The 27,631-nt window shown below is 41.0% G+C and overlaps 1 protein-coding gene across 1 annotated transcript in view; it reads left to right on the top strand.

Moving 5' to 3' along the window:
- pcxb (pyruvate carboxylase b) overlaps nt 1–27,631 on the top strand; it is a 312,422-nt gene that overhangs the window by 74,589 nt on the left and 210,202 nt on the right. Inside the window, exon 11 of the mRNA XM_078275766.1 lies at nt 25,312–25,474. Within this exon, the coding sequence (XP_078131892.1) occupies nt 25,312–25,474 (163 nt within the window). The remainder of the gene's footprint in view (nt 1–25,311; nt 25,475–27,631) is intronic.

Genomic DNA, 27,631 nt, shown 5'->3' with positions numbered 1-27,631 from the left:
GTATTAAACAGTATACATTTCCTGTCTCCTGAATGGGCGTGGCCTCGTTTGAAAGTGTAGTGAACGTCATGTGGAACGTCTTTTTTTTTTTTTTTGCGAACATAATTTATTTAAACTGCTAAAAGCTATATTAAAGGTGCAATATGTAATACTGACAGCTAGTGTTTAAAATAGTTACTGCAGTACAAATTCAAAATACTGGAGTGTCGTCTCCCCCCGCTCTGTACCCAACTGACAGACACACTTTTTCGGCTTAGAATTACAGTAGGAACCGCTTAAAAACCCCACAACCTCGCCGTTCTCTCCACACGCCAGACAGGCACGCTTCCTCTGCTTAGAATTACAATAGGAACGGCTAAAAATACCACTACCAGCCTGGCCTGGCTATCAAACTGGGCAGTTGATAACAACACACAGACCAAAACAGAAATTCTGTCACGGAATGGAAATTTCAAAAGGAGAAAATACTGGCATTAGCAATGTTGTCAGAAAAGATAGTATTTCAACTTAACATGTTTCCTTAATATCTGATGACGAATTGGGGCATTTTCGGATTTATTACAGTAAATATATTACATATTGGACCTTTTTTAATCATTACAAAAATGAGTTTTGCTAGGGTGTTTACTTGTGAATGTGTGTTAAAGCCAAACAATTATTATTTGCGAGTTTTTCTCCACAATATTTCCTCAAAAACATAAGTCTAACAAGTCGACCACGTTAACATGTTATTCTCCTCAATGTCTATTCATTTCTCAGGCAGTGCTTACGTCCAGGCTGTGCCTCGCCCCATTGAGCTCCATCAATTCAAATCTTAGAAAACAACTTCTATACCTACCTGAACCATTTCTCACCTTTAATACCTCAAACTAACTATTTGATTTATGGAGCTTTTTGGGAACACAGTAAGCACTGGCTGTTAGGTTTAATGTGGACAAAAAGCTCCGGAAGAACACTCCTACTACTTTTAGCTACTATAGCTGCACAGACGTGTGGCTACTGACAAATACAAGAAGGCTCAATGTAGCAATTTGGCTGCAATAATCTCATACAACTGTGCAAGACTCTGCTGGGTCTGCTTCCCATTCCTTTGACAGTGTTCCACCAAACAACAAAAGCAAAGGCTCTCTCAGCTAACTGGCCAGTCCAAAAAAAAGGATTTGGCTTATGATTTTTGTTAAATCCATACGCTCCAGAAAACCAAGGCATTGTACCTTTAATACCACATACATTTAATACAGCACAGTATAGAAGGTAAATGTTTGCACGCTTTTCTGCTGATATGGGATATCAGGCATATGTTGAGCTATAATAGGTTTGCATGCAGTTCTGTGTACTATATTTCAAATGACCGTGATATGACATGATTTACTAACATACCCAGTATTGGATATCGGCAATATAATTAGACTGACTAGGGGTTAAGAGGACAGACAAGTTTTTGGATTGAAGCCGTGATATTTTGTGCAGCATTTTTATTTCAGCGGCTGTTTGTTTCCGTTCTTGGCAGGGAAAGAAATTCCTCTAAAGCAGCTTTTAACCCACAGGAAAAGACAATAAAACCTCCACTACGGCAAGACCGTAATAAATAACATGTTCCCGTAGACAATCAGCATTGTATTGAAAACAAAACCTCTAAGGTCATTAAACAAACTGCACCAAATCCATCATAGAGGGGCCGGGTAACAGTGACTGGCCGATGCTCATTTTAACAGAAATCCAATAGCATGCAGAGAGTGTATTGACAGACTGAACTGTGATCTGCATTCGCACCGCGGCACAATAAAAGTCATTCTGAAGTGCATATAATTAGCCTGTTCATGCTCACATTTGAATCATTTCGGGTTAAGGGCTTCACATTGACAACCAGTAGTGATCTGGTTTTAATGCTGCAATATTGATCATCTACAGTAAATGGCAATATTTTAAATAAACTGCATAAAATCCATCATAGTGAAGGCTGATCACACTGAATGCATCATACAATATATCAGTTTTATTAAAAGCCATAATTGGCCCTGTACAGTAGAATGGTAAATGTCTAATTTGTTTTAAAAAAAAGTCATCCCAATTTTTGTTTTAGTGATGCCAAGCAAACGCCCTGAATCCACTACTGCATAGTGTTCACTGTAAGTGAGGAGTACAATTTGGACTTGATATTATCTAATACTTCACTTTTTAATACTGTGCTTTTTGCTGGTTAGGATAAAAAAAATGCTATATTTACAACCTTGGTATGAGACAACTAAGTGAATAGCCTGCCATGTAATAATGGGGGGGGTGTGTGTGTTGTTTTAGAGCGATGCCTTCATTGCAACTAGATGAGCAGATAAAGCTGCTATAAAGTCTTGTGTTTTTAGAGGCGCTGCACCATGATTGTGATTGTCTTTTAAAATGGAAAATGAGCATTCAGGCTTTTGTTTTGACAATACTGCAGATAAAAAGAGAATTGGACAGTGTGTGTATATACATATTTCGATGTGTGTCAGAGAAACGTAGTTTTTAGCTTTGTTGCTTTTGGTATCGGTGCATCTATGTGTGCGTGCACATGCATTAATATATCCGTGGTTGAGAGAAAATGAAGTGTGCTGCACCTGGTTATTTGTCTGTTTAGGCTTGCTAATTAGTCTTAAATGACCACTCTCCATCTTCATCAGGCGGCGAAAGAGTGACGGAGAGGGAGCAGGAGTGAGAAAGACGGAAAGAAACAATGCCTCGCATTAATTGACCGAGGGTCTGACAAACGAGGGGTGGAAATGGAGAGAGGGAAGCGACATGAGGTGAATTGAAAGATGAGCGGAGCGACCCAGAGCTGCCGTAGGAATAAAAGCACAACAGCCTGCTGGACCAAAGTTTAAAGCCTGCGTCGGCTAGATAGGTTTGAGTCTATAGGGGGTTCCTGCATTAATACATTCACTGTGACACCATTCGAGGTGATGCATTGTAATGCCTTTTCTCTATCCTTCAATTTGTCATAGAGCTTCTTTCTTTGTTCTTTCTGCTTGTCTTTGTAATTCTTCCTTTTATTCCATACCGGCATTCAGTCTTTCTTTCTTTCCTTTCGTTCCCTCCTCGTCGAACGTTGGATGTAGCAGCCAGCATCTCCAGCTCTCTGCTCTTGGCTTTGATTTTCTTTTTTCAACGTGGGAGTTGGAGGAGTTGCTGCCACACCAGCAATTATTCCCCCCTCTCCTCCCTCTCCAGTTTTCCCAACAATTTCACACTTGTTTCTTGGCACAGTAATGTATAAAAAGGTGTTCAAGAAAAGGTCAACTCTTCATCATTATACACTAAACAATTAACAAGCTAAAACATACTTGCATGCTTGCGTCTCCTCCACACATTCTCTCCATTTTATTGTTTCTGCATCCTGCTCTTTCATCACTTTCTTCTTCTGCTTATCCTCTCTTAACCTCTCTCCTCCTGCTCTCTGCTCATCTGGACTTTTCCCCCCTTATATTTTATGTATTTATTTTGCTCATGGCTTCAATCTGTTATCCCACTCCCCCTCTCCCTCCTTTGCCTTTTGCCCCTCTTCCTTCCTCCTCTCTGTATGCTCCTGTCCAGTTCTGTCTTCCTCAACCCCACAAAAGAAACGCATTACGGCAGTAAATCTGCAACTTCTCGTGTGTGTGTGTAACTATTTGTGGGGTCTAAAAACCGGGAGTCCAGTATACTTGTGGGGTCCCGACAGCTTTGTGGGGCCAAAATGCTGGACCCCACAAGTTTAAAGGGCTGTTTGAGGGTTAAGACTTGGTTGTAGGATTAGGGTTGAGACTTAGACTTAGGTTGAGGGAAAGGGTTAAGGTTGGGCATTAGTTGTGATGGTTAAGGTTAGGGTAAGGGGCTAGGGAATGTCAATGACGGGTCCCCACAAAGAGAGTGCCACAAACCTGTGTGTGTATCCATCAAATAGCCATTGACAAAGAAATCCTGCTGAGCTGCATAGATGACATGCCTGGACGCTCAGTAATAAGCTAGATAATGGTTATAATAATTGTAAGTGTGTATGCATGGGTTTGAGTAAATTGTGTGCAAAATAGCGATTACCTGAATCAGCCTTTATATTACAGTATGCTTTGATGTTTGTGTATAAATTCCAATGAATGCGTGTCCGTAAGCACCAAAGTATACATCTGAATCCAGCATTGAGCTATTTTGTGTTTGTGTATTAGTGTACACCCACGCATTTGTATTTGTATGTGTGCACGCACTTGGAGGAGTTTTGTGAGCACGTCATAAAATAATTTTAAGGTGATTATAATTGTGCAGCGAAGCGTACAGTGAGTGATTGAGAAGTAAGCAGATAAATAAGAATGAGGTGTGTGTGTGTGTGTGTGTGTGTGTCTATCCAGACACCAGGGGAGAATCTAATTTGTGTGTGTTTGTAAGGCGGAGAGAGTGAGTGTTGAGGCTATTTATGATAATAAGATGGAAGGATGCTTATCATGATTATAATCACAGCCGTCATCGTTTCTGGTTGTATGAAAAAAAAAAAAATGTATGCGCACGTCCAAACTTTGACTCTTCTTTTAATGACAACTTAAGCATTTATCGGTACAATAAGATCCAGCATAAGCAGATAGGGACAATCTCATCATTTATGAATGGTTATTTGCAAAGACAACATAATGCAAAAAGCTACAAAACAATGTCACTGATTTGATCGTTAGGCCTTTTTTGCTCTTGTTTTAACGCCCTTTATTTAAAGGCTGTAGGCAGTCACCACAGGTCTTATTGTAGCTAGGCATTTCAGAATAAGTTAAACTGCTTAGAAGTTCCATCAACTTGCATTTGAGGGCAAATGCTAGGACAGCTTTTCTGTTTTTAACTCACCACAGGTATCTGTATATAAATGGAAAGAGGAGAGTTTAAGTGTCCCAGAGATATAAACTAGAAAAATGTTGGTGGGACATTCTTAGCCTTAATGTCAAAACGTCTTGAAGTATTCAGTCATTTGCGAGTAGTAGCTCTGTGAGGCACAGCGTTGTTTTGAGCTAAATACGAACTTTGACATGCTAACATGCTCACAATGACGGTGCTAACAGACTGATGTTAAGCAGGTATACAGTAATGTTTACCAAGTTCTCTATCTAGTTTATAAGTGTTTGCTGTGGTCATTGGATGAATTCAAAGGAAAATGGTGTTCAGGCACTGTGCATTGACCTGAGAAATGGAACGAGTTAGCCCGCTATAACAGGCACTGTTCGTTGCAATGGCAACGGTACACATGAAAATGGCCGCTGCTCTGACCATCCCGCTATGTTGATTTGAATGGGAATGTCCGTCCTACTCTCATGCTATTTCTATGGTTTGAAAGTTATCTGTGATAGACATTAGGGATACTGACTGGTGTCCCTGGACTGTGTGTGTATCATGTCTGTGTATTCAGGTTTGACTGAGTTATGACTGTAAGAAGAAAGGGTTGGATTTTTGACACAAATTGTGTCAAAACAAAGGGTTCTATCACCTGCAGTGTCAAGTAGGGGTATGACGAGACACTCAGCTCACGAGGCGAGACACAAGATCGTATTTCACGAAAATAGTTCACGAAACGTGTTTCTGAAAACATTTTAAGCAAGAAATAGGCCATGCAGGTGCTGAATCGGTCTTCATTTCGGATCGACAAAGGTCAGCCATATAATGCTCATTTTCAGGTTTATAATTGTAATTTGAGATTGTATCAGAATAGCTTTACATGGTTTAATTTTCAAAAAACACAATTTTTGTTGTACTGCACATTGCTGCAGATCCGCTTTTCACCCTGTGTCAGGTCTCTTTTAGCTACAGAGTCAGGCCTCGCAACATCTGTAAAGATCTTTGTTGTCAGTCACACATGCGCATGAGCTAGGTAAGGATTAGCTAGCTGTTTCTGCAACTTCGGCCTGTACAAGGATTAGCCGGGAGACTTCTTCTAAATGAGGGCGCACTTCCAACTTTGTGTGGAATACCTGCAGAACAGGGACATGTAAGTAGTTCTATACAATTTTTATTTTGTAGATTAGGGTGAATGCTAGCATGCTAACGGTTAGCCCCCTAGGCCCCTCGTCTCGGCTAGTTGTGTAGAAAGCCGTGCTGATTTTGAACCGCTCACCCGGAGACTGAAAGCAGGACACATTCAGAAACCCGTATCTCACTCAAAACAGCATGGATGTTTTTTTTTTGTTTTTTTTTCAAAAGTTTGTATGCATGTGGAAGCACCAGAGTCACCCAGTCAACTTTGGCGAACGGGCAGGGGCTCTTCTATGCTAATTTAGAGGTCCAAGCCAGACTCTTCTTCAAAGCCATATGTATTATAAGAACAACCAGGTTGGACTCTGTCTACTGGCTGCTGCTCTGCACTTGTGACCGTTCTCGCGAGAAGTCTCGTCACACTTTAATCCCGCGATATCTCGTCCCACCTCTGGTGTTAAGTTCTGCCACACCTACATATCGGCCCACATTCCTGGTGTTCTGTGGTTTTGTCCTGTGTCCTTTCGCTTGCGTAGATAGTATTAATGTTATAGAATGTGTTCCAAGGCGATGACCTTTTCTGTTGAGGTTTTGTATGATAGATTAATATGTTTCTTGTCCACCACATAATGTGATCTTGACAGGACTTCACACCCCTCCAAGATTTACACCATTGAACCCCAAAGCTGGAATTAATGGAATCCTAATTTGCATAAATTACCATGACCTAAATGATGAATTAAATTGTAATTTCCATACGTTCCATCCAGTAATCCCCTTCGGATTCCTCCTAAGCCTTTTCCGTAGGCTTGGGCCTTCCGAGCCAAGTTGTATCAACGATTTGCCGAAAACCAGAGGATTCAGCATCAAAAGGTGGTTGGATCATGGGTAAGTCCCTGGGACAGACATGCATGCGGGGATAGCAGCAGCAGAGAGGGGGATACTTTAGTCTTCTCACACGCTAAAAACAGAGGAAGTGTCTACTGCTTTTTTTTTTTTTTGGCTTCAAATGTTGAGTTTGCCTCCAAAGAGGAGTAGCAAAAGCTGCTTGGATCTAGCTGCGGACTTGCTAATTAGGACGTCAGTTTCATTTCTGATTGTGCAGTCATGCACCACAAGGGATTCGTCAGGCACTGATCCACTTTGCATAACATACTGTACATTGGACCAGAGCCGCGGGAACATATTTTGAATTGGGGGTGCTGACAAAGTGAGTGAAGTTTTCAGCCAAAGTCAACCACCACACACCAAACTGCATCCATCACAATTTAATGAACTGTGTACAGAGAATAAATTAACTGAAAATAGCCTTTCCAAGACAACAATTAGCCTGCCATAGGATACTGATCCCGAAACACCGGAAAATAATAGGCCGTTATTGCTATTCAACCAAGTTAAATTTCTTAGACTGTCAAGATGAAGACAGAATCTCTCTATTCATTAAAACAAAGGAATTGTGTGTTGTCAAAACAGTACTAAGGCTACGGAAAATAAAACTGGAACAACAAAAACAAGAATAAAGTCCAAAATCCAAGACAGAACAAACTAGGCACGGGTAACGCAGGATATAGGCACAAAGCTACGACAATGGTACAGAATATGCCAAGCTCAAAAACAGAGCCACAAAACACAATGGTATAAAACGCATCACTGAATTACAGTATATTAAATCAAATCAAAGTGAAGTAAGCCAGTCTGATCCTCCGCAGCTCTCTGCTGGTTGCCACTGTTCCCACAGGCGCAGTCCTGACACAAACAAAGAAATGCAACCTTAAGTTTTTGTAGCACAGCAATAGCCAATTAAAGGCATAAAGATATTGGGCCTAATGTATCAAAAGTTCTTAACGCGTGTTAAGCTGGGCCTAATAATTTTATAACAATACGGTAGGATAATTAAAAATAGGTGTGACCTCATTCTGGTTTTCCAATACGTAAGTAGGCTTTACACACGTGTTTAAAAAAAACACAATTATCGCCAATAAAACTTTCAGTTGAACTGTAATTGAACAGTTGATAAATTATGCCAATAATAACTGCACGGCGGCAGCATAATAATACACCAGCATTCTTACCTTGTGCTGCAGTCATAACACTCCAAATGTGTTTTTGCGCTCCGGGTTGACACTGATGAAAGCTTTCATCATTGCATGAATATCCAACTGGGCAACGATGTCCCCATGTATGTGGATTATGGTGAGGTGTGTTAGTCTTTTTTGGGACATGCTGCTCAGCAGCCAGGTTTTAAGGCGTCTGAGGGTTGAGAAAGTTCTCTCTGAAGAAGCAACAGAGATCGGTAGGCACATGCAAAGTTTTATTAGATCCCTTACTTCTCCGAATAGAGCTCTGGTTTGAGGGTGCAGGTTAGATAGATGTGAGGCAACTTCTTGTACTGTCTGGCATGAGGAATCGGCCCCTTTACACACATCTCCCAACATTTGGAGCTGAAGGTGCAGTCGCCCTGTGTCTAGCTGTTTAGGAAGCTGAAGAGCTTGTGCGTCAAGTTCCGATGATATGAGACGGTTTGCTGCATCAGTTATGGCCTTCTCCCTGAATGCAGCTGTTTTCATCCCGGTCTGGTCGAATCTTCTGGTGAGTTCAGACTGCACCAAATCCAGAGCTTCATAAAACTCAGCTCTCCATTTGAGTTCACCTGTTGCCTGTGACGATGCTTCAGGGCTGACATCTTGGCGATAGCGGGCAGGTGTTCTGCTTACTCTGGGCTCAGCATCTGGCATCTTCAGACCATTCTGGGTAGCGCACACTTTCACCTTTTTCTACCATTTCAGCCACCACCTTGTCATCGCTCAGTGACCTACTCTGACCTTGAGCAGGTTTACACAAGTAATAGCACCAAGAGCACTTGACTTTGCACTCTGAAGGCTCCTTGCCACAGTTTCACGGGGCCCGAAAAGGGCTTCGAAGCAGAGGAGGCTGAAAAGAGTTTTGCCATTGAGTGCCTGTTTGTGCAGTCCTGATATTTTTACCCTTGCATCCCCTCTTACACCTCATCTTTCAAGCTTTCCAGTGTCGCCAGTACAACAGCGTACGTTGCGCAGCAGCGTTGAATTGCTTTGGTGCGCACACACCATCTCGTTGGGCATAGTCCTAAAATGTTGACAATGATGTCCTCACAGCTGAAAAGTGTTTCAAAGAGCTGTTTGCGTTTTGCAGATTCTTTGATAACACCTGCAACACCCTGCACAAAGTTTAACCCCTCAGTTACTAGGCTCACCTCACGTGCAACTTCTTGCAGCACAAGGTCCAGGGAGTGGTTGCTGCAATGAACATACAAGGACTGGGGGCAAATTTCCTTCAGTCGGGCCTGAACACCGGAAAAGTGGCCCGCCATGTTATTCGCACCATCAAAACAATCTCCTTGAAGGCGATCCAAAGAGATGTTCAATCTTACAAAGATGTCTTTCAAACACTTAAACAGCGTTTCTGCAGTTGTGTCAGGGCTCGAATAAAATCCTACGAACTTGCAGTGAGACTGAAGATTACTGTCAACAAACGGAGAATTGTTCCGTTGATATCCGTGGTGCTGTCAGTCCATAGAACGGGCAGTCTCATGCGCGAGTTACTATGTCCTTTTGAACAGCCTGAGCAAACTGTTCGATTATCTCATTCTGTATTGTGTCAGACATCCAATTATCCCTCTTCTTTATCCACTCTTTCTTTGGGTAAATTAAAAGTCCGTTCCAGCATCAGGTCACAGAGTCATGTCACCCCTAATAAAAGGGATTCCTTTTCGTCCCAGGAATGCTATATATAACGAAATATCTCCAGGACATTCCTTGCCGTTTGCTGGTCTTTGGCGGCAATATCGGAGAGCAGAGCACTTATTGGCGTTTTTTCTATCCCGGCAAGAGTGCGAATGGCATCTTTATGAATCACAGATTTCTCGTGCAGACATTTAGCAGATGCCTTGCGCCAGTTAAAAAAATCCTTTCTCGACGAAAAGCCTCTTTACTCACATGATGACGGGAAGCCACCAGTTCTTTCTCAACAGCCTGGATACAAGCAAAACAGAGAGTGCAATCATTCTCAATGTCATAGTGTATCCACCTCCATTTTTCAAACTACTGAGGCTGAAAAGAACGGGAAAAATCCTCATCTCCAAAACGTCTACCAGGAAAAGCGTGACCCCGAGGCTGGCAGCACTGAGTTGACGTTGATGTTCCCTCAGCGGCTGCCCTGCGCTGCTAGCTTAGCCACAAGCTCCCTCGTCATCTGTTGCTAGCAGGGTCACTCTGGGAGTGACAGGTGCAGAGGTGCTGCTGCTACTTCTTTCGGGTAAAGTTCTAACGGAGTTTTCTGCCTTCAGTTTTTTAGGCTTTTTAGCCTGTGGTTGATTTTATAAAAAAAATCTGAAATGCGCTTTTGTGCCATGGCGAGCTAACTTCTGTAGCCTACTGTTGACCAGCCACGCCAAGACCCGCCCTTCAATAGCATTCACACACTACTATTGGCCAGGCGTGGAAAGCCGGGAAAGTTTCCACAACTACGGTACCTTCACTCATGAATGAGCGTCAGAGGCAATTAATTGTGTTTATCTCTTACTTACCAAATTTTAAAATGTATTACATTTAATTTGTAATGAAAGTGATTAGGTTTATATTAATAATCAATTTAATTTTTTTTATGGTTGTAGTAGTTTGTCCTTTCCCTAGGACTGCAGCACCCTCCGCACCCCTAGTTCCCGCGGCCATGCATTGGAACCACTGCAGCCTGCGAAAAGGTGCTGGAGCACTGCCTGTTTGAACCGACCAATCGCAGGTCATGTTTGTCAATATTGTTAGGTTGTCACTCCCCACACAGCGACTCGCAGAATGGATGCCGGGTGCCACTGCTTGCATTCAAATGATTCAACAGCAGGAATATAATGGGGTGAAATGACAGAGATGAAATCCCTCCCAGCTAGACCTAAAGGAAGCATTGCCACTTTGCCACTTTGCCTAGGCTGTCTCACACGCAGCAGGCCTACCTATCGTCGTATCACGCTGGGAACCGTGTCGAGGAGATCATTTTTATTTAAAAAGGCTTTCACATAAATTGTTTTGTGCCTCTCTATCTGCCTGCCTGTGTTGCGAGAGACTCTCATGCTATCCCGAGTACTTACTATACATTTATACATCAAAGACTCATCTGTGGTCTGCTCACAACATTGGGTTTAATTAGGATGGTGTCCTGCTGGGCTTTGGTATATGAAGAGGAAGACCCAGTGTCTCCATCTCGCTGCACACTCAGTTATGTTGCATGCTTCATTTGTCTTAAACCTGTAAATAAAAATCCCAGCAATGAGGATAGCTGCAGATGCTGTACAGCGAGATGTATGTAAATGTATGTTTGTTTGCATTTATAAGTAGTCATTTGTACAGGTCTCTGAATGCATCAGTGGGTGCGAGCATACGTCCTTTTCCCTGCAAATACTACAGAATTGCAGAGCAATCCGCTCTGGGAGTGGAGGTCGTGATGCCAACACTATTACAAATAAGGCTGATTTTATTAACAAATCCCATGAAAATAATAAAAAGAACACAATATTTCAACAGTGCTGTTAGACCTCATCAAACATTCAGGATTACAGGGAAAAAAAAACCTTAATTATTTCAGATTGATGTCTTTGCAGTTACAAAATGTGTAATTACAAACACGTGTGATTGCAAATTATCGTAGTGAATAAGATCTTTGCAAATGAACATGACTTTTTTTTAAATTGTTTTCCTACAGTGCATTAAAATGAGTACACTTTATTTTTATTGTAACGGTTTCCATGTTGAGCCAACATCTCCTTACCCCTCCTCCTCTGTCTTCCTAGTTACTCTTCTTTCTACATAGTTTGTCTTACCCCCTCTTCTTACTTAATTTATAAAGTTTTGTCATACAAATACTGTGCGCACACACTGAGGCGAATTCTCTTCAGTTATCTGTAGCAAGGTTGAACTGAGTTATCTCTTTGCCTATTTGCTCTTTCTTTGTTTTCTTTCTCACATTCTTCCTCTCCGTTAACACTGCACCCCTCATTCCATTTCTTTCTCTCCCAGTGGCTACTCCCTCCTCATCGTTGCCTCCATTTTATTCCGCCACAGCTCATATTTGACACTTATCATGTTATCTGGTCTGTGACACACAGGCTTGTGTCATTATGTGTGTATTTATCTCCATGTGCATATTTTTGTGTGCATGTTGTGTGTTTTCATGTGTTATGTGTGTGCTACTTGTTGGATAACTTTCTATGAGTGTGCCAAATCTGCAGTGTGGTTGCTGATGCATTTTTAACTACATGTGTACTTATGTGTGCGCGGATGGACAAATCTATGATTGTGTGTGGGGGCTTATTTATCTGGCTTCCCCTTCTCTTTCTCTCTCTATTTGTGACTTCCACTGTGCAATTTTCCGAATGAGAGAACTTGGATTGCATTTTATCTGGCCTATATGGGCTTTTGCATTTTTTTGGTTTGTGTCTCTCTACTGGTGTGCGTTTGCGTGCTGCTGTATGTGGACCTTCTGGCAGACCCCCTCAATAAATGTCCTCCTTTCAATTTAAATCTTGATTTAAATGGCACGACCCTCTAACTGAGCTGTAGTTTAGTGGGCCAGTAGATAAATGGTATGCACGATTGCTGCAATTTCAAAACGTTTACCTTGTTTTTCCTAAATTTGAACAAATTTACTAAACCTCTTAAGGTTTTTTTTTTTTCGAGGCAGACGAATCCCAGAGTAGCAAAAACGATCAGGTTCCTGAGTTTGAACATTGCAGTTGATTAACAGCCACCGTAATTAGCAAATTAATCAGAAAATAATGAATTGTGTTAAAAAAAATCCTTTCAGTCCCTGAAGTGGTAGGATTTGTTCAAGTACAGTACACACATCTACAGTAGATGATACTCTCCAAAGTCCCAGGAATAACACATGAATGCTGTTACATGGTGGGCTTTTGCTTTAAGATACAGTACCTGGAATACACAGATAAGAGTGAAGCACAGAGTATACTAATACATGTTTAAGTGTTGTCTAGGTGTGTGAGGTGTTATTCAGGGTTCATTGGGGCTTCTGGGAACTGAGAGTTGGCGGTTTAGCCTTCTGGCTGTGTTTTGGGCCCAAAGCAAAACCTGTTTTGGAGAGCCCACTTGAGAAACTCAAGGCCATGTTTTGCACACTGTAGACTCGTGTCAGTTTTCCTCTTTTACCATGCACCACCTTATCAAAATACCACGTTTTTAAAAAGGGTATGTTTGGATTAGGGTTGGGTAAAAGAATCACGATACCAGTACCAATACTAGTACCCGTAAAGTGATACCGATACAATAGAGTACTTCATTTGATACCCTTTTATTTCTACTTCAATATATACCCGTTATGTGAATGAAGGCTCAGCACGCTGAACTGCCAAGTCCGTCAAATACACGGCGGCAATCACACGTCGCATTAAATCGAACGCTTGCAGTGATAGGCTGTGAGGAAAACCATACAAATAGTGATTTTGGTCTAGGTACAAAAAGGATCGAAAGCAGAAGTTTCAATACTACTCTGTACTGAGTGTCGATACCCAGCCCTAGTGTGGATGCAGTTTAAAGTTAATCAAATGAGTTCAAGGGTCTGTGGCCATGTTTAATTTCGAACCAGCTTCTGAATCAGGAACACCAACAAAGTTGAGTCAATACCGAGCTATGGAGACAGACGTTGGGTCAACATCTAAGTTTAATCAACCAGCGTTGTGTCTTTAAACGCACCCCAGCACATCAATTTTACCCATCAGTCTAGCCCTGCGGGAGAGCACTCACTCATAGTGGATTCCAAGAAGGCTTTGGACCATGGTGCACTGCAACTAGAGACGCGTCAAATGTAAAGAGTGAATCACACAGGTCAACTCGGGTGTTTAGTCTTTGACAGTTGATAGTGAAGACACTGCTGATATGTACATTATGTGCTAAATATTAACACATGGCTGTCAAATTTAAGCATGAAATGATTAGTCGATTCGTTGATTATTAGATTAGAAAAGTATTGCACAGTTGAAATAATTGATTAATCCAGGGGCGGCCAACCATGTGCCATACAGAGCAGATCAATCCAACTCACTTCAGCAGGTCATTTCACTCATGAGTTCCTACCCCTCTACTTAAAGGAGTGCTATTCAGCAGGTGGAGTCTTTGGTTGGAATGAAAACCTCCAGACAATAAGCATTGATTATGACTATGAATAACTGTTGGTTGTGCTCCTGCATGATACATCTGTATGAAGCAGTGAAAAGAATGGACAGAATGGTGGCGACGCTTCAATGACTGAATAGAAATTGTTATTCCTTATAGTAAAACAATGCCTTTACTTACATTAATAGATACACTGTCAAAAGAGTGCTGTTAGGATCATGTTTTTAGACTGTTTTCATTGTGTTCTGACATTTGTATCATTGGAAATGCGGTATGCATTTGCACTGTAATTATTTCCTCTATCTGTTCTCCTCTCTCTCTCTCTCTCTCTCTCTCTCTCTCTCTCTCTCTCTCTCTCTCTCTCTCCCCCTCTCCCTCCCTCCCCTTCTCCCGTCTGTCTTTCTCTTCTTCCTCTGATCTGTATGCACTGTCTCTCTCCTTTTGGCCTTTCTCATCTCGTTCCTCGCTGCCTTCTGGACGGAGTAATTTTGCATTCCTCTCCTCACTCTTCCATCTGCTTCATAACAAGGAAAGCAGGAATTAATTAATAGGCTGATAGTGAGGCCTGAGAAAATAGGGGAGAAAGCGAGCTGAAAAGGAGAGGACATCTAATCAGATAGGATCTTGTTTTTGTGTGTGTGCGCGCGTCGGTCTGCTGGGGCTGTGTGTGTGTGTGTCGTCCATATTTTCCACTGCTTTTTTGCCTTGCCCTTCCACTTATGCACTCTTAACCGTTTGTCTTCCATTTGATTCTCTGTTTACCAGAACAATTTTTAAACATATACTTAAAGGGATACTTCACCTATTTAGCATTAAGCTTTGTATCAGCAGAAACACGGTAGTATTTTTGAATGACCGTGCTTCCCTCTCATATGTCCCCCTGAGAGGAGAGATCTCTGTATTGTGGGTCTGGAATTTTTTTTACCGGTGACGCAAAAATCGTCGTTCTACGTCATCAGTATACATTTTTCCAGAGGCAAAGGACTACAGCCAGTACTTCCGCATAGCCCATAGGGGGTTGGACTCTCGGCTTTTTCCCGAGATTGCTAACGCTAACCAGCCACCTGTGCCAGGCTTCACCTGCTACGGAGCCCAGCACCTCAGACTGCGGTGCCGTCAGCCGGAATACTTGACAGGCTTCGCCTGCTACGGAGACCAGCACATCAGCCTGCGGTGTTGCTCGATGACGCTAACCGGTAAGGGGGTATCCTCAGCGGTGAAACGCGGAGGATGTCCCTAGCTAACGCTAGCCGGCCACCTGTCCCATCAATCCTGCTTGCAAGCGTCTCTTTGGACAACAAACTGGACTACATCCAACTTCAGCGAAACTCCCAACGCAAGTTCAGAGACTGCTGTGTTTTTGTTGTTGTGGAAACATGGCTGAACAACAGTGGTGCTCTGTCACCGGGTAAGACTAGCTAGTGGAGGTGGGCTTTTTTAACACGGACTGTTGCAGAAATGGGGTGCTTGTATCCAACTAACTGCTAACCGTTGGTGGAGTTTGTGACTGTTAGATGAGACCATTTTACATTCCACGCAAATTTACAGCTGTGTTTATACTGTTTACAGCCTACCTAGTGCTAGTATGTGTTAGCTGAACTTTACGGAGCATATAATGTGTTTCGTATGTCGTTTTTATATAATGTCGTTTTTATATATTTGAATTGTGTAACCACTTGAGCCACAGTGAAACGTTGTTTCGTGTATATGGTTGAAATGACAATAAAACACAGTTGAATTGAGTTGACTGTCTCACTGTCTGTCTGTAAACGGTAGGCGTGGCTTGGGAGTGGACTCAGAGCAGCGAAGCAAGTGCTTTCTGGGATTTGGTGTCTTTCATCCACATGAGCCAAAAAGACATTTCCTGGCTTTTCTCGGCCTAGAAGGCACCAATTTCAAAAAAAAAATTCACATTTATACTACATAAGTGACCCAATTTAAAGATATATTCAGCTTTCCAGCGGTCCATTTACCATCTATCCTTTTTCCTTCCCATTCAGAGTTTTTGTTCCTCACGTTGATAAATTGTGATTAATACCCCCCCCCCCTCTCTCTTCATCCCTTTCCCCCCCATTTACCCTCCTTCTCCAACCATGTTCTGTTTGCATCTGCATATCAAACAGGCAGCATAGTTTTTTGGCTGCCAGCTAAATTGATGTCAAAATGCCATCCCCATGCCACAATGATTTCAATTTTTTATTTCCTTCCCTCTCTCATCCCTCCATCCGTCTCCATTTCTCACCTCCCCTTGCCAGGCTTCCTCTTCTTTTTCTTCTGTTTGCTTTCATACAAAACAACATGGGTGACTCGACGCATTCCTCCTCTCCGCCACTCTCTGCCCGCGTTTCACTTAATCTTTGTTTGTTTTTCTTTCATATTCTTTCTCGCTGCATTTACCTGTCTTTATTGTCTTTTCCATCTGTCCTTCAATCTTTCCTCCATCTCCCTTTGTCCTCTTATTTCTCTCTGTGGGCCTCTTTTTCTTCCAGGTCCCATTCTTCCATTTCTCCCTCTTGATTTCTACTGTTGTCTTTGTTTGTGTTTGTCCATTCTTCCTATTCCCTCTCTGTTTTTCTACATTTCTATTCCTGCAGGCCACACTTGGAAGCAATTGGCTATATTTCCAGTTATTTAGAGTTTGTGTGTGTGTGTGTGTGTGTGTGTTAGTTTTACTGAAATGAGAAATACATTTCTGCTTTGCTCTTTACCACTAGCCCTGGAGCCATCTTGAAAAAGTGTATTTACCGGAGACCCGTTTTGTGTGAACATAAACACACACACACACACGGACTAACACTCAAATTAAGTTATAAAATCGAGTGTTCCCTTCAAAAGGAGTACATATTTTGCATTTCGAGGCCACATGTGGGAGGTGGGGAGGGAGAGCTGGAGACAATGGAAGATCTAAAGGACTTCAGAAGGCAGAAGTGAGAAGCAATGCAAGGAAAGGGGTATTTAGGAGAGGACGAGAGTGAAATGAATAAGCAATAGAGGGGAATAGGATAGTATTTATAATACTTTTAATTGACTGGTTCTTTGTTCTTCTCTCACTTTCTTGCTCAGACTATCCATATTTTCCTGCAGTGTTATCTGTGCTTGGCTCTCCCTTTTCTTCTGCAATACACCCACCTTCCTCTCTTCCTTCCTTTCTCTCCTTCCCATCCCTCCATTCCCCCCATTCACCTTTTTTCACTTCTTGCGTCTGCTATATTAAAATTGTTTGACATTTTGGGGAATAGGCTCATTCGCTTTCTTGCTCAGAGTTAAATAAGAAGATTGATACCTCTCCCATATCTGTCCATTCAATATGAAATTACAGCCAGCAGCAAGTTAGCTTAACTTTGCATAAAGGCTGGAAACTGGGAGACTGTAAGCCTAGTTCTGTCGAAAGGTAACAAAATCCACCTACCAGTACCGCTAAAGCTCACTTATTAACATTATATACCTCATTTAGAGCGCCAAGCTAGCCTTTTCTCCCTGTTGCCTATTCACTTCCTTATTTCCTTCAAGCCTTACTCTGAGTCATTGCTTCTCCCTCACTCCATCCTCAATTCATCCCAGCTTTATCACTCTTGTCCCACTCTCCTATTTATCCGTCTTATTCTTCCTTCCATCCATCCTTCCCACTCCCAACCTAACTCCCTCTCTCTGCCTTCCACTTTTGCTTCCTACTATCGCCCCTTCATTCCTTTTGTCCTTTTGAGCAATGCCAAATCCAGTCTTTTCCACGCTCCCACTTTTCCCACTCTGCTCTTGTTGGGTTTTGGCATCCAGCTTTTTTTTTATCCTCCTCCACACTCCTACTCCCTCGGCTTCCCCTCGCTTAATTTTTTCGCTCTCTTGCATTGAGTTGGGGATGTATAGCGGTCATCTTGTCTCCTTTTTATGTATTTCTCAATCTCCTCCATTCTTGTTGGATTTCAAGAGTGGAGTAACATTTACTTTACCACCCTGCCTGTTTGTCACATTTTCTTGAATTTTTCTATATCTCGTATGGCCACAACAAGCTGCCTTCCGGTCCTCACCATACTCCTTTCTCTTTCTTTCTCTCCCTCTTTCCTTTTTAGTTCTGGGCGTGCAGCCACCGTCTTCTCCTTTGCTAACGAGCTCTGAGCGAAACGACTGAAAATGATATGCAATTAGTACTCTGCCTTCATAATCTTGGTGTGTGTGCGTACGCACATGTGACAGATTGAGAAAGTGTGTGCGCTTCGTGCTGAAGGTCAACGTATGGACTACACTTATAGGACTAGGGGGGGGGCGGTGTGTGTGGGTGTGTGTCCTCAGGTTCTAGTGAGTATTAGGCTAATGTATTTTCCATGTACTGCGATAATGTAGGGACATGTCCAGTCAGTAAGGGTAAGTCTTGCATGTGTGCAAGTGGCAGATATTATGAATGCTTTCTTAGGTATTTGTGTATGCATATATGTATATACATTTTAATGAACATAGGGAATGGAAAAGAGCATAATTTTGTGTGGACAGGTGCTCAACCCCGTCATAGGTCAGTACATTATACATCCTCCGCTCTGATCTCCTCAACCCTGGCAATCTAACCCCCTGCATAACTCAGGGCCGACAAGAGAATGAATTTCAATAGAATTACATTTGAATGAAACCTTCATTGCACTCTTGACTCTGGAGATGACCTGCAGTGATTCTGTGATGATCCTCTTTTAAAGGGGAATTTAAATGATTGAATGCTTTGAATTGCATATACGCAGTTTTGTCATATGAAAGCATTCTGCCTTTTTTGAATGGCATATTAATTGCACCCACATGTTTAAGTGGGTTGGACAAGCTAGGCTAGCAGCATTGCAAATTATAATACTGAAGTTAAACTGATATTACTTGTCATATATAAGGCTCAGTTTCTTCGTCAAGTATACTTAAAATATGAAAGGCCCTCTCTAAAGCCAGTGATTGGTTTGTCCAGCCTGGGCTACTGTAGAAACATGGCAGTGCAACAAGGCGGGCTCAGTGGAAGAGGGACTCCCTATGTAGATAGGAAGGGCTCATTCTAAGCTAACGAAAAACACAACAAATCTTAGTTTCAGGTGATTGTATACTAATGTAAACATTATTGTGAATATTGTATTCCATTTCTGCCAAAAGATCCCCTAAATTCTACACACTACTCCCTTTTTAAACCAGTGGTTCCAAAAGTAGATGCTGTGAGCCATTGGGTGGACTAGCCAGTTTCCATTTTATACATTATCAAACCTATCAAGGCAAAAGAAACAATCAATACATATTCATCACCATATTAATAGCCCCAATAATAATGCAGTTACAGTTGGGAACAGCTAATACTTGTTGTCATAGTCAGATAAAATGAATGATTCATGAAGTGTAACAATGAGATGTTAAAGTCCCCCAATTCATGTTGATGTCATCAAGTGCTGCAACAAAATGTTCCGTCAGGTTTGAGGGTGTTACTGTTAAGACTTGCTGCAGCTCTGATAAAAGATAACTATATGTGTATGGCATTGACCTGGACTTCAGATGAAAAGCTTTTCTTCGTCTTTGAAGCTACTTGGAGAAAAACTGTTAAGTTCAATCGGAGTTTAGACTTTTGCCAGGACCGTTTATATGCTGATTTGACTAGGTTTCCTTTAAAGTGATGCTTTTTCCCACCAGGGACTTCCTTGAAAACATATGACCAACTGAAGACAGACTTTGACGTAATATTTTATTTGAATGTGTGTTCAGCAGCCATATATAGTACTTATTGGAATGTAGCCAGGGCTGTAAATAATTTGGGCCTCCATGTGGTTCTGCGGTCTAATACATGCATCTCTTAGCGGGTGGGAGAGCAAATTGTAGATATTTACACACATATTGGAAGCCTTAAGCAAGGGTGTTGCACACAGTAGGACCAACTGCAAAATGGCTGTGAGGTACAGGCACTGACAGAATTTCAAAGATCAGATTCAGTGACTAGACATATGTTCTATAACACTTGTGGGGGTTTCCATTTTTCTTTTGAATTGTCAGAGATCAAATATAAACTTGGCAGCTATTCAGAAGCACTAAGAAAGACAGAGGCAAACAGAGATGCCAGGCATGGAAGTAGACATGCAATATTAGGCTTGGCATCTTAAAACATTTATGCATGCCTTAGCATGGTCAGAAATGAAGAATAGGTTCACACCTTTAAAACATCAGAACCTCAAAGTGTGCCAAAACAATGTGGACAATACAAAGGCAAAGAATGGACACAGTATTTAGTCTGCCGTTTTTTGGGTTCTTTGTTTTTTTTTTTAAATGCAAAATGGAGGTTTGGATAGATGTGTAGCTATATAGATGGTGTGTGTGTGTGTATGTGTGTATATATATATATATATATATATATATATATATATATATATATATATATATATATATATATATATATATATAGTCATCATTCAGAAAGGGAAAGGCAAACATTCACAAAAAAGGGGTCTGGAGTTTCCACTTTGTTCCATTTGGCTTGCTGTAATGTGATTATTCACTAATTTGGGAAAGATGCACTACTTAACCTCTATCACCTGAAATGACAAAGGCCTAAAGGCAGGTTCTGCATTACATTGTAGTAATTGTAATCTTGAGGCCCTATTCTGTAGAGGGGGGCTGAGTCAAAATCTAGTTTTAAGACCTTATTATTTCAATTAATATTGTGCTTACATGCTGTAAGCAGAACAAATTTCAGTTTAATCAAATTTTCTACCAACTCATTGACACAAAGCAAATTGTGGGCCAGGTAGCGTTGCAACTCAGGAGTACTTCTTGGTTGCTGGGGCTCTAGGCAAAATATAATTAAAGTGCCATGTGTAGTCTGCTGTGTGCACCGTGCTTGATGGGTACCTACATGACAGGGTACACGCACAATATGGAGAGAGTTGGAAGAAGTCGAACTCTACGATTAGATTTGTGAATAAGCAGGTGGAACAACTTTAGTTAAAATTACTTTTACTTTTCCTTTTAGTCATGGTCAATAGAAAATGTCTCAAATCAAATGAATCTGGGATTAAAGCTACTCTTTTCACTAAATGTTTCTGTGTCCCTTTCTCATAGTCCATTGTATGGTAAATAATTATATTTCTTAAACTTTTTGTGCACAGGGCACATTTATTGATAATTAAATTACAACAAATGAAAAATATAATAATTTCCCAGGCATAATATACATCTGCATACGATCTGTATAACGAGAAATGCAAGTAAACTTTAGTTTGTAGTTTTTGGTATCGTATAGCTCTTATTGTCATTACTTTTACTCGCTGGGAAATTGGAAGTAACAGCGTTATAGTTTGAGTGTGCGTAAGAACTCCAAACAAATAAGTTCAATAAAATATTGGTTTTCCGCCAATCAAATAAAACTGCTTCTCACTTCACTTTCATAATTTCCATTTGATTAATTCATTTCTGAGTTTTGCCCTTCCCCTAAATCCTGTTGACAATAGTTTTACTTTAATAATTGTGCACACACCATTGATTTTTCAATTTCAACTTGTTTTATTAGCATGGCATGTAATTACATCTGTGTTGCCAAAGCATACAGGAAACTAGTGAATAATGAAAAGAAAGCTATTGTCAAAATACAATCAAGTGATTTTAAGATTAGAATTATGAGCAGTAAAGTAACATATTTCGTGGGTACTCTTGCAGCTTATGTTTTGTACATAAGGATGATTTATTCATGTCAGAAGCTTGCATACATAGTCATGTGAAAAAATTAGGACACCCATGCTAAAGTTGACTAAAAAGAGGAATACAAAAATCATCTTTAGGAAATTGATCTTAATGCCTTAATTAAAAAAATGACGAAAAATCCAATCTTTAAGGACACTAATTTTCTTTGTGAATGATTAATGTATCGTAAATAATAAATGTTCCCAAAGGGGCAGGCAGATTTTTATTTTTATGGCCAGTTATTTCATGGATCCAGGATACTATGCATCCTGATAAAGTTCCCTTGGCCTTTGGAATTAAAATAGCACCACATCATCACATGCCCTTCACCATACCTAGAGATTGGCATGGGGTACTTTCCATAAAATCATCTCCCAATGCAAATCAAACCAGCTAAAACTGAAATAAAACCTAAAAGGTTCTTAACAAATAACATTTATTTATTTACGAGACATTCATTCACAAAGAAAATTGGTGTCCTTAAAGATTGGATTTTCCCTCATTTTTTAATTAAGGCAATTAAGATCAATTTCCTAAAGATGATTTTTTTTTTTTTTATTCCTCTTTTTAGTCAACTTTAGCATGGGTGTCCTAATTTGTTCATATGACTGTATACAACCAAGGACAAATATATGTAGGTTGAGTGGTTATTAGATAGTCTGTCTTGCCTTGTGACAGCAAACTTCCCCTACCAGAGGAGGACATAATGCTTAGTAATGTTTTGGATACATGAAGGAAATGTATCCGTTTCAGTGTTTGGGTGGCAGTTATTATAGATGTGTTCTTTAGATGGTTTCCATGGTTTTATATGGTGACAACGTCCATTTGAAATGCTTATTCTCAGATGTGGTAATGTATTTGGAAGTACACATACTGATGGCGATATTTCCCGACCCTGCCTCTGTACAGATGTTTCAGGTCAATCCTCCTCATGGTCATTGGTTAATCCTCTGTGTTCTCTAACATAGAGTTGTTCCATCTGTTACAGCAGCTTTATTGTCATCACACTTGTATTGAGAGTGCTGTAGTGCATTTCCCAACTCCTACTTTCGCTGAAGGCATATCATCCTCTTCCTGTGTAGCTCGGCTTTTTTTGTGGAACTTGCTAATGATACAAGGGACTTTTATTCTGTAACTGGCTGCACTTAGGGACAGATGTTGCTGCGGGCTCTTTAATTTGTCTGAGTCAAATTTGTATACAATGAATGCTATAAATCCTCGAGGGTCTTTATTCAATCAAGTCTTGCCTTATGTTTTCAAAGTAGAAGAATTGTGTGAGTAAAAAAAGAACTAGGCCAAACTTGATTTATATATAATAAATATAAAAAGTCCATGCTTGGATGCCAAGTGTTTGACTCTGGACTCTGAAATCTTTAGTTGGTCCTGTTAATACCATTAATGATATTAATAAGGAATTCCATCTGTGAAACTGGATCCATTATTATGCTACCTCCATAAGTTAGTGTTTTTCAAATTTGGATACTTGGTGTTTTAAGGGCTGTTTTTCTTCTGTTTCCTCACTTTTCATGAATATACAAATACTCGTAAGAATTGACAGAACCAATTAATAGGCAAAGAAATGCCATATTTCAACATTACCAAAAGTCACAAAATCTGTCTGCCACTTCAGCACCACGGAACAGTGCCATGGATTTATCACTACGCATACTACAGCTATTTCAGTACCCTCAGCCCATAGATTCTAACTTTGACAAACCTCAGTCAGATAAAGGATCGACGAGTCAGGCTGACTAGACTTTGAACTAAACAACCACTTTGCCCCTGCACACTCTCTGCTGCAGGGGATAGAGAGGGCGGACTGCATGTTAACAAGGGGCATGCATTTTTGGTCTGTTGCTAACGAGGTTGGATGGCATACGCCCCCCTCATATCGCCTACTGGCTGTAGCCCCGGGAGGTGACCATGTGTTAGAGCCAACAAAGACTAGTTAGCTGAGTCTGGAAACAAACTGGTATTCTGATTAAAAGATGAAGTACTGGGGAACTGAAAATCATTTCCATAACTGCTGTTAGGGGCACCACTCAAAGTGACTAATTTCCTCTCGTCCTTTTTATGATTTAAGGATGCGAGCCGAGCTGTGTCATTTCAAAAATGCGAACATATTCATGAACGTCTAATAAAAACAGTACGTTAGCGCCTGTCCAAGTTATCAAGATTAGATCTGCTTATTCCACCAACACATTTCACACCAGGCTGATGCATAATTGTCCTTCTGTTTGGCCAGAATGAGGATACCAGCTAATTGAGACATTAAGGAGACGGAAGCCAAGACGGTGTCCAAAATCCGAGCTTGTTTGCTAATGCGTGTGCCTTCTGTCTCTCATTCACTCTTCAAGGTGGTGAGGCTTCCCAGTTGTCGGAGTGTGTTTTATGTTTGGCAGCGTGTGCAGCAGGGACACAGCCAGTTAAGAATTATATGTCCCCCATCCTCTGTTCGTCCATTGCATTAAAAATGTGTCCAGAAAACAACGATGACAAAATACTTTTATACATTTTGGCTATGCTTTAGACTGTGCAAGGTCATGAAGCTTAACCCAGCAAGTCTCATTTGAGCTTTACATTTAAATAAATGCATACAGATGAGCCAAAATTGATGTTAAGGGTTACAACTCATGGAAATGGAGAAAATAACTTCTCTCTGACCCTCTCACATTTCAATTCTTTCTAATATTGGGAAATTGCTGAATTAAAATTTGCATAATGTAACACTTATTTGGGGGGGGGGGGGAGTGTGTGTGTGTTCCTGTGCAAAATCTCTGACAAATGTACTGCACATTAAACGGTGTGTATGTTAGTTGTTACTGAACAACGGCATTTATTCAACTAAAACATGATTTTTGTATTGCTTATATTTTTTTCTTTTAATAAAGTTGAATAAAACAACCAGCAACACTTCTCAGTTTTCAACCAGGTTTTTGCAGATGCGTTAGTCCCAGACCTGCCTGAGGCTGGGATTTACAATGCAACGCCTTGTCATGTGTTCATGTAAGCCAAGACTTGCAGTGTAACTTAAACACAAATGTTACTTTTTAAGAGCAAAAAAACACTGGTCTAGTTGCCTTTGACTCTCGCTAATAAACAAGTTATGTTCCTAATGTATTAGTTGTTTTCACATGTAAAGCTATTTTCCTTATCCTGCTTGCTTCCCCAGGGGACATTGTTTCAACAACATCAAATTATATCTAAAGTTTCTTTTTTGTTACCCACTTTGTTTATGCTATTAAGAGGCATCCATGAGGGATTGTTTTCTTGTCACACATCACGGATTCATTTAATCAAATGAGAAGTGCTGGGTAGAAAATCCTCACATCCACTGCTGATCCACACTCTCCCCATTCAGATCTGAGGCCAAGGATAGCTAAAGATGTTTATTTTGAATAAATGGCCTTACTGGTCTTTAAAACCTTGGTATAAGCAGAAAATGTTCTCCACAGTGACATCAAGGGGAATTAAGGGCTATTCGCACCATGTTCAGGGATTGACTCAATCTATTCACCTTTCTTTCTAGTGTGGACCTAGTGCATGCCCAGCTGCGTGTGTGTGAGGGCCGCAGCCTGCCAGAACTGGGCCTCAGACAAGACAAGATCAGGGTCAACGGCTGTGCCATCCAGTGCAGAGTGACGACCGAAGACCCGTCCAGAGGCTTCCAGCCAGACACCGGAAGGATTGAGGTAGGGTTCATCTTAAAATAACTTTCAGCCTCTGCTGTACGTCAAGGAGATCACATGTGGACAAAGAGTAGACACATCACTTTCACAGTCTGGAGAAAGTTTGCAAGTTGAGATGATTTGGTGAAAATGTATGCTTACTTCAAAGTAGTTAGATTTTTTTTTTTAATTGATGGGGCGGCAGAAAGACAACTCGCAGTGATCGAGCCTTGATTCTTTTATACAGTTTGTTTTTATTGCCATGTCATGCCAAACATGCAACTCATCCTACTTGGGATTTAATGTAACTACTAGATGTCAAACATCAAAATATAACAAGAATGTGACTGTGCATAGCTGATAGTGAGCACATATGCAACACAAAGAAGAAGAAAACATCAAAAATAACATTACCCCCTTAATTATAAGTGACGTGTTAGGTGCAAACTTTTAAAGAATCAACTTCGGATTTTATCTAACTAAAATGGAAGGAGTATCTGTCTGTCTTTCGATTTTTCTCGACAACTGTTCCTGCTAATCGATAACACACTTGGCAGGTGTATTGCTGTGGACCTACAGCAAGGAAGTGCAGTATTGAGTGCGAGCTCTTGGGATCAACGGGACATATATTAGTTGTAGTGTAGTTATGTACACACTATGTAGTGTATTGAGAGGGGACCCCTATTCGCTGTTAGACCGCTCAGACGTCATGCTGGGTACAGCTCACTCTCCGTCACTAGCTACAGTACATTTAAGATCAGATGAAGACAGAGAGCCTGCTGATGTTACATAGCTGCAAACTCAAACATTTCAAGCATCAGTGATGCAACTTTCAGAACGAACAGTTTTGTTACCGGAAATAGCCTGGTCCCAAATAGATAGCTGTTAGCAGATGACGTGTCTACTTTAGCATTGCTAGGAGACGCGACTATGTCATGGCGACTGTATTGCTCAGGACCAAAGGAAGCGCGCTGTCAAGTGTCAAGCAATGACCGAGACCAAGCAATCGACCCGTTCAAACGGTACTACTGCACTAGTCTTATTAAACAACACAGTTTGTGGTTTACAGTAAAAAAAAAAAAAAAAACACTGAGATGATGCATTGAACACATTCTTGGCGCATTCTTCTTCTAGACTGAGATACTGTCCAGTTTCAGCAGTGAGTGGTAAAATGCCAGATCCCAACTGGGCACATTAAGCTTTTTGCTTCCAAGATTAATTATGCAACATAAGTCTTTCTCCTTGAAAAAATGTAGACGGTTTAAGTTGAGTACATACACGTGGCTTGCAAAGCAACATGGCAACATGTATGCTCTGTGCAACATTGCATCCGCTTTTGAGAGCTGGGTTTTGTATGGTGGTCCATCAAGCGCAAATGAGAGCAATGAACTTAAATGCTGTAAAGAGCTCAGAGTGGATTGTTGATTCTCAAGCGGGGTTCATAGCACTATGTCTTTCACATCATAAACAGTCGTTTTATTCAGTGTTTATGTAAATAAAATATCAGGTAATGGAGCTTTATGGTAATATGAGAGATAACATGTTATCAAAGTGTGTGAGCACGTGTGCTTATAGTCACAGCTGCAGAGATCAACCGGCACTCAAATTATACAGTAGGTCTGTCACATGATGAGCTATATAGTTCAGCGCTGCAATCATAAACGTGCATTGCCATATGAGGTCTGTGAGTGGGATGACATGATTTTCCTGTGTGCATGTGTGTTTCTGCATGACTGAATAAGTGTTCATCTGGATCTCCATGTGCATTTAGTTGTATTTTATTTTTGAGAGTGTGTGCCTTTGTGTGAGCGGACCAGTTATCGTCTTTTGAGAGTGTACACACATGAGAAGACAGAATTTTTTTCTATATGAGCGCTCTGTGTATCCATCCACAGGCACACATCCTGTATATCTATACACAATATATGCCATTTCTCCTCACATCTCCATGAATCTCTCTCTCTGATGAGGTCTGATCCCTCGATGCGTTTTGCTGTCGGGTCCTTTTTGCCCTTCATCCTAGACTGTGCACCCACCCCCACTTTTCTTTTTTTCTCCCTATCACCCGCTGTCATCTCCATTTCTTTAATGCTTATGTTTGCTGATTCTCTTTTATAGCTTTTTTTCGGCCTTAACTGTGTAAAAATGCTTGACAAATACAGTAACGAAATGGTAAGGAAA

Source organism: Sander vitreus, chromosome 19, assembly GCF_031162955.1.
Source record: "Sander vitreus isolate 19-12246 chromosome 19, sanVit1, whole genome shotgun sequence".
Lineage (NCBI taxonomy): Eukaryota > Metazoa > Chordata > Actinopteri > Perciformes > Percidae > Sander > Sander vitreus.
This window is presented reverse-complemented; position numbering and strand designations above follow the sequence as displayed.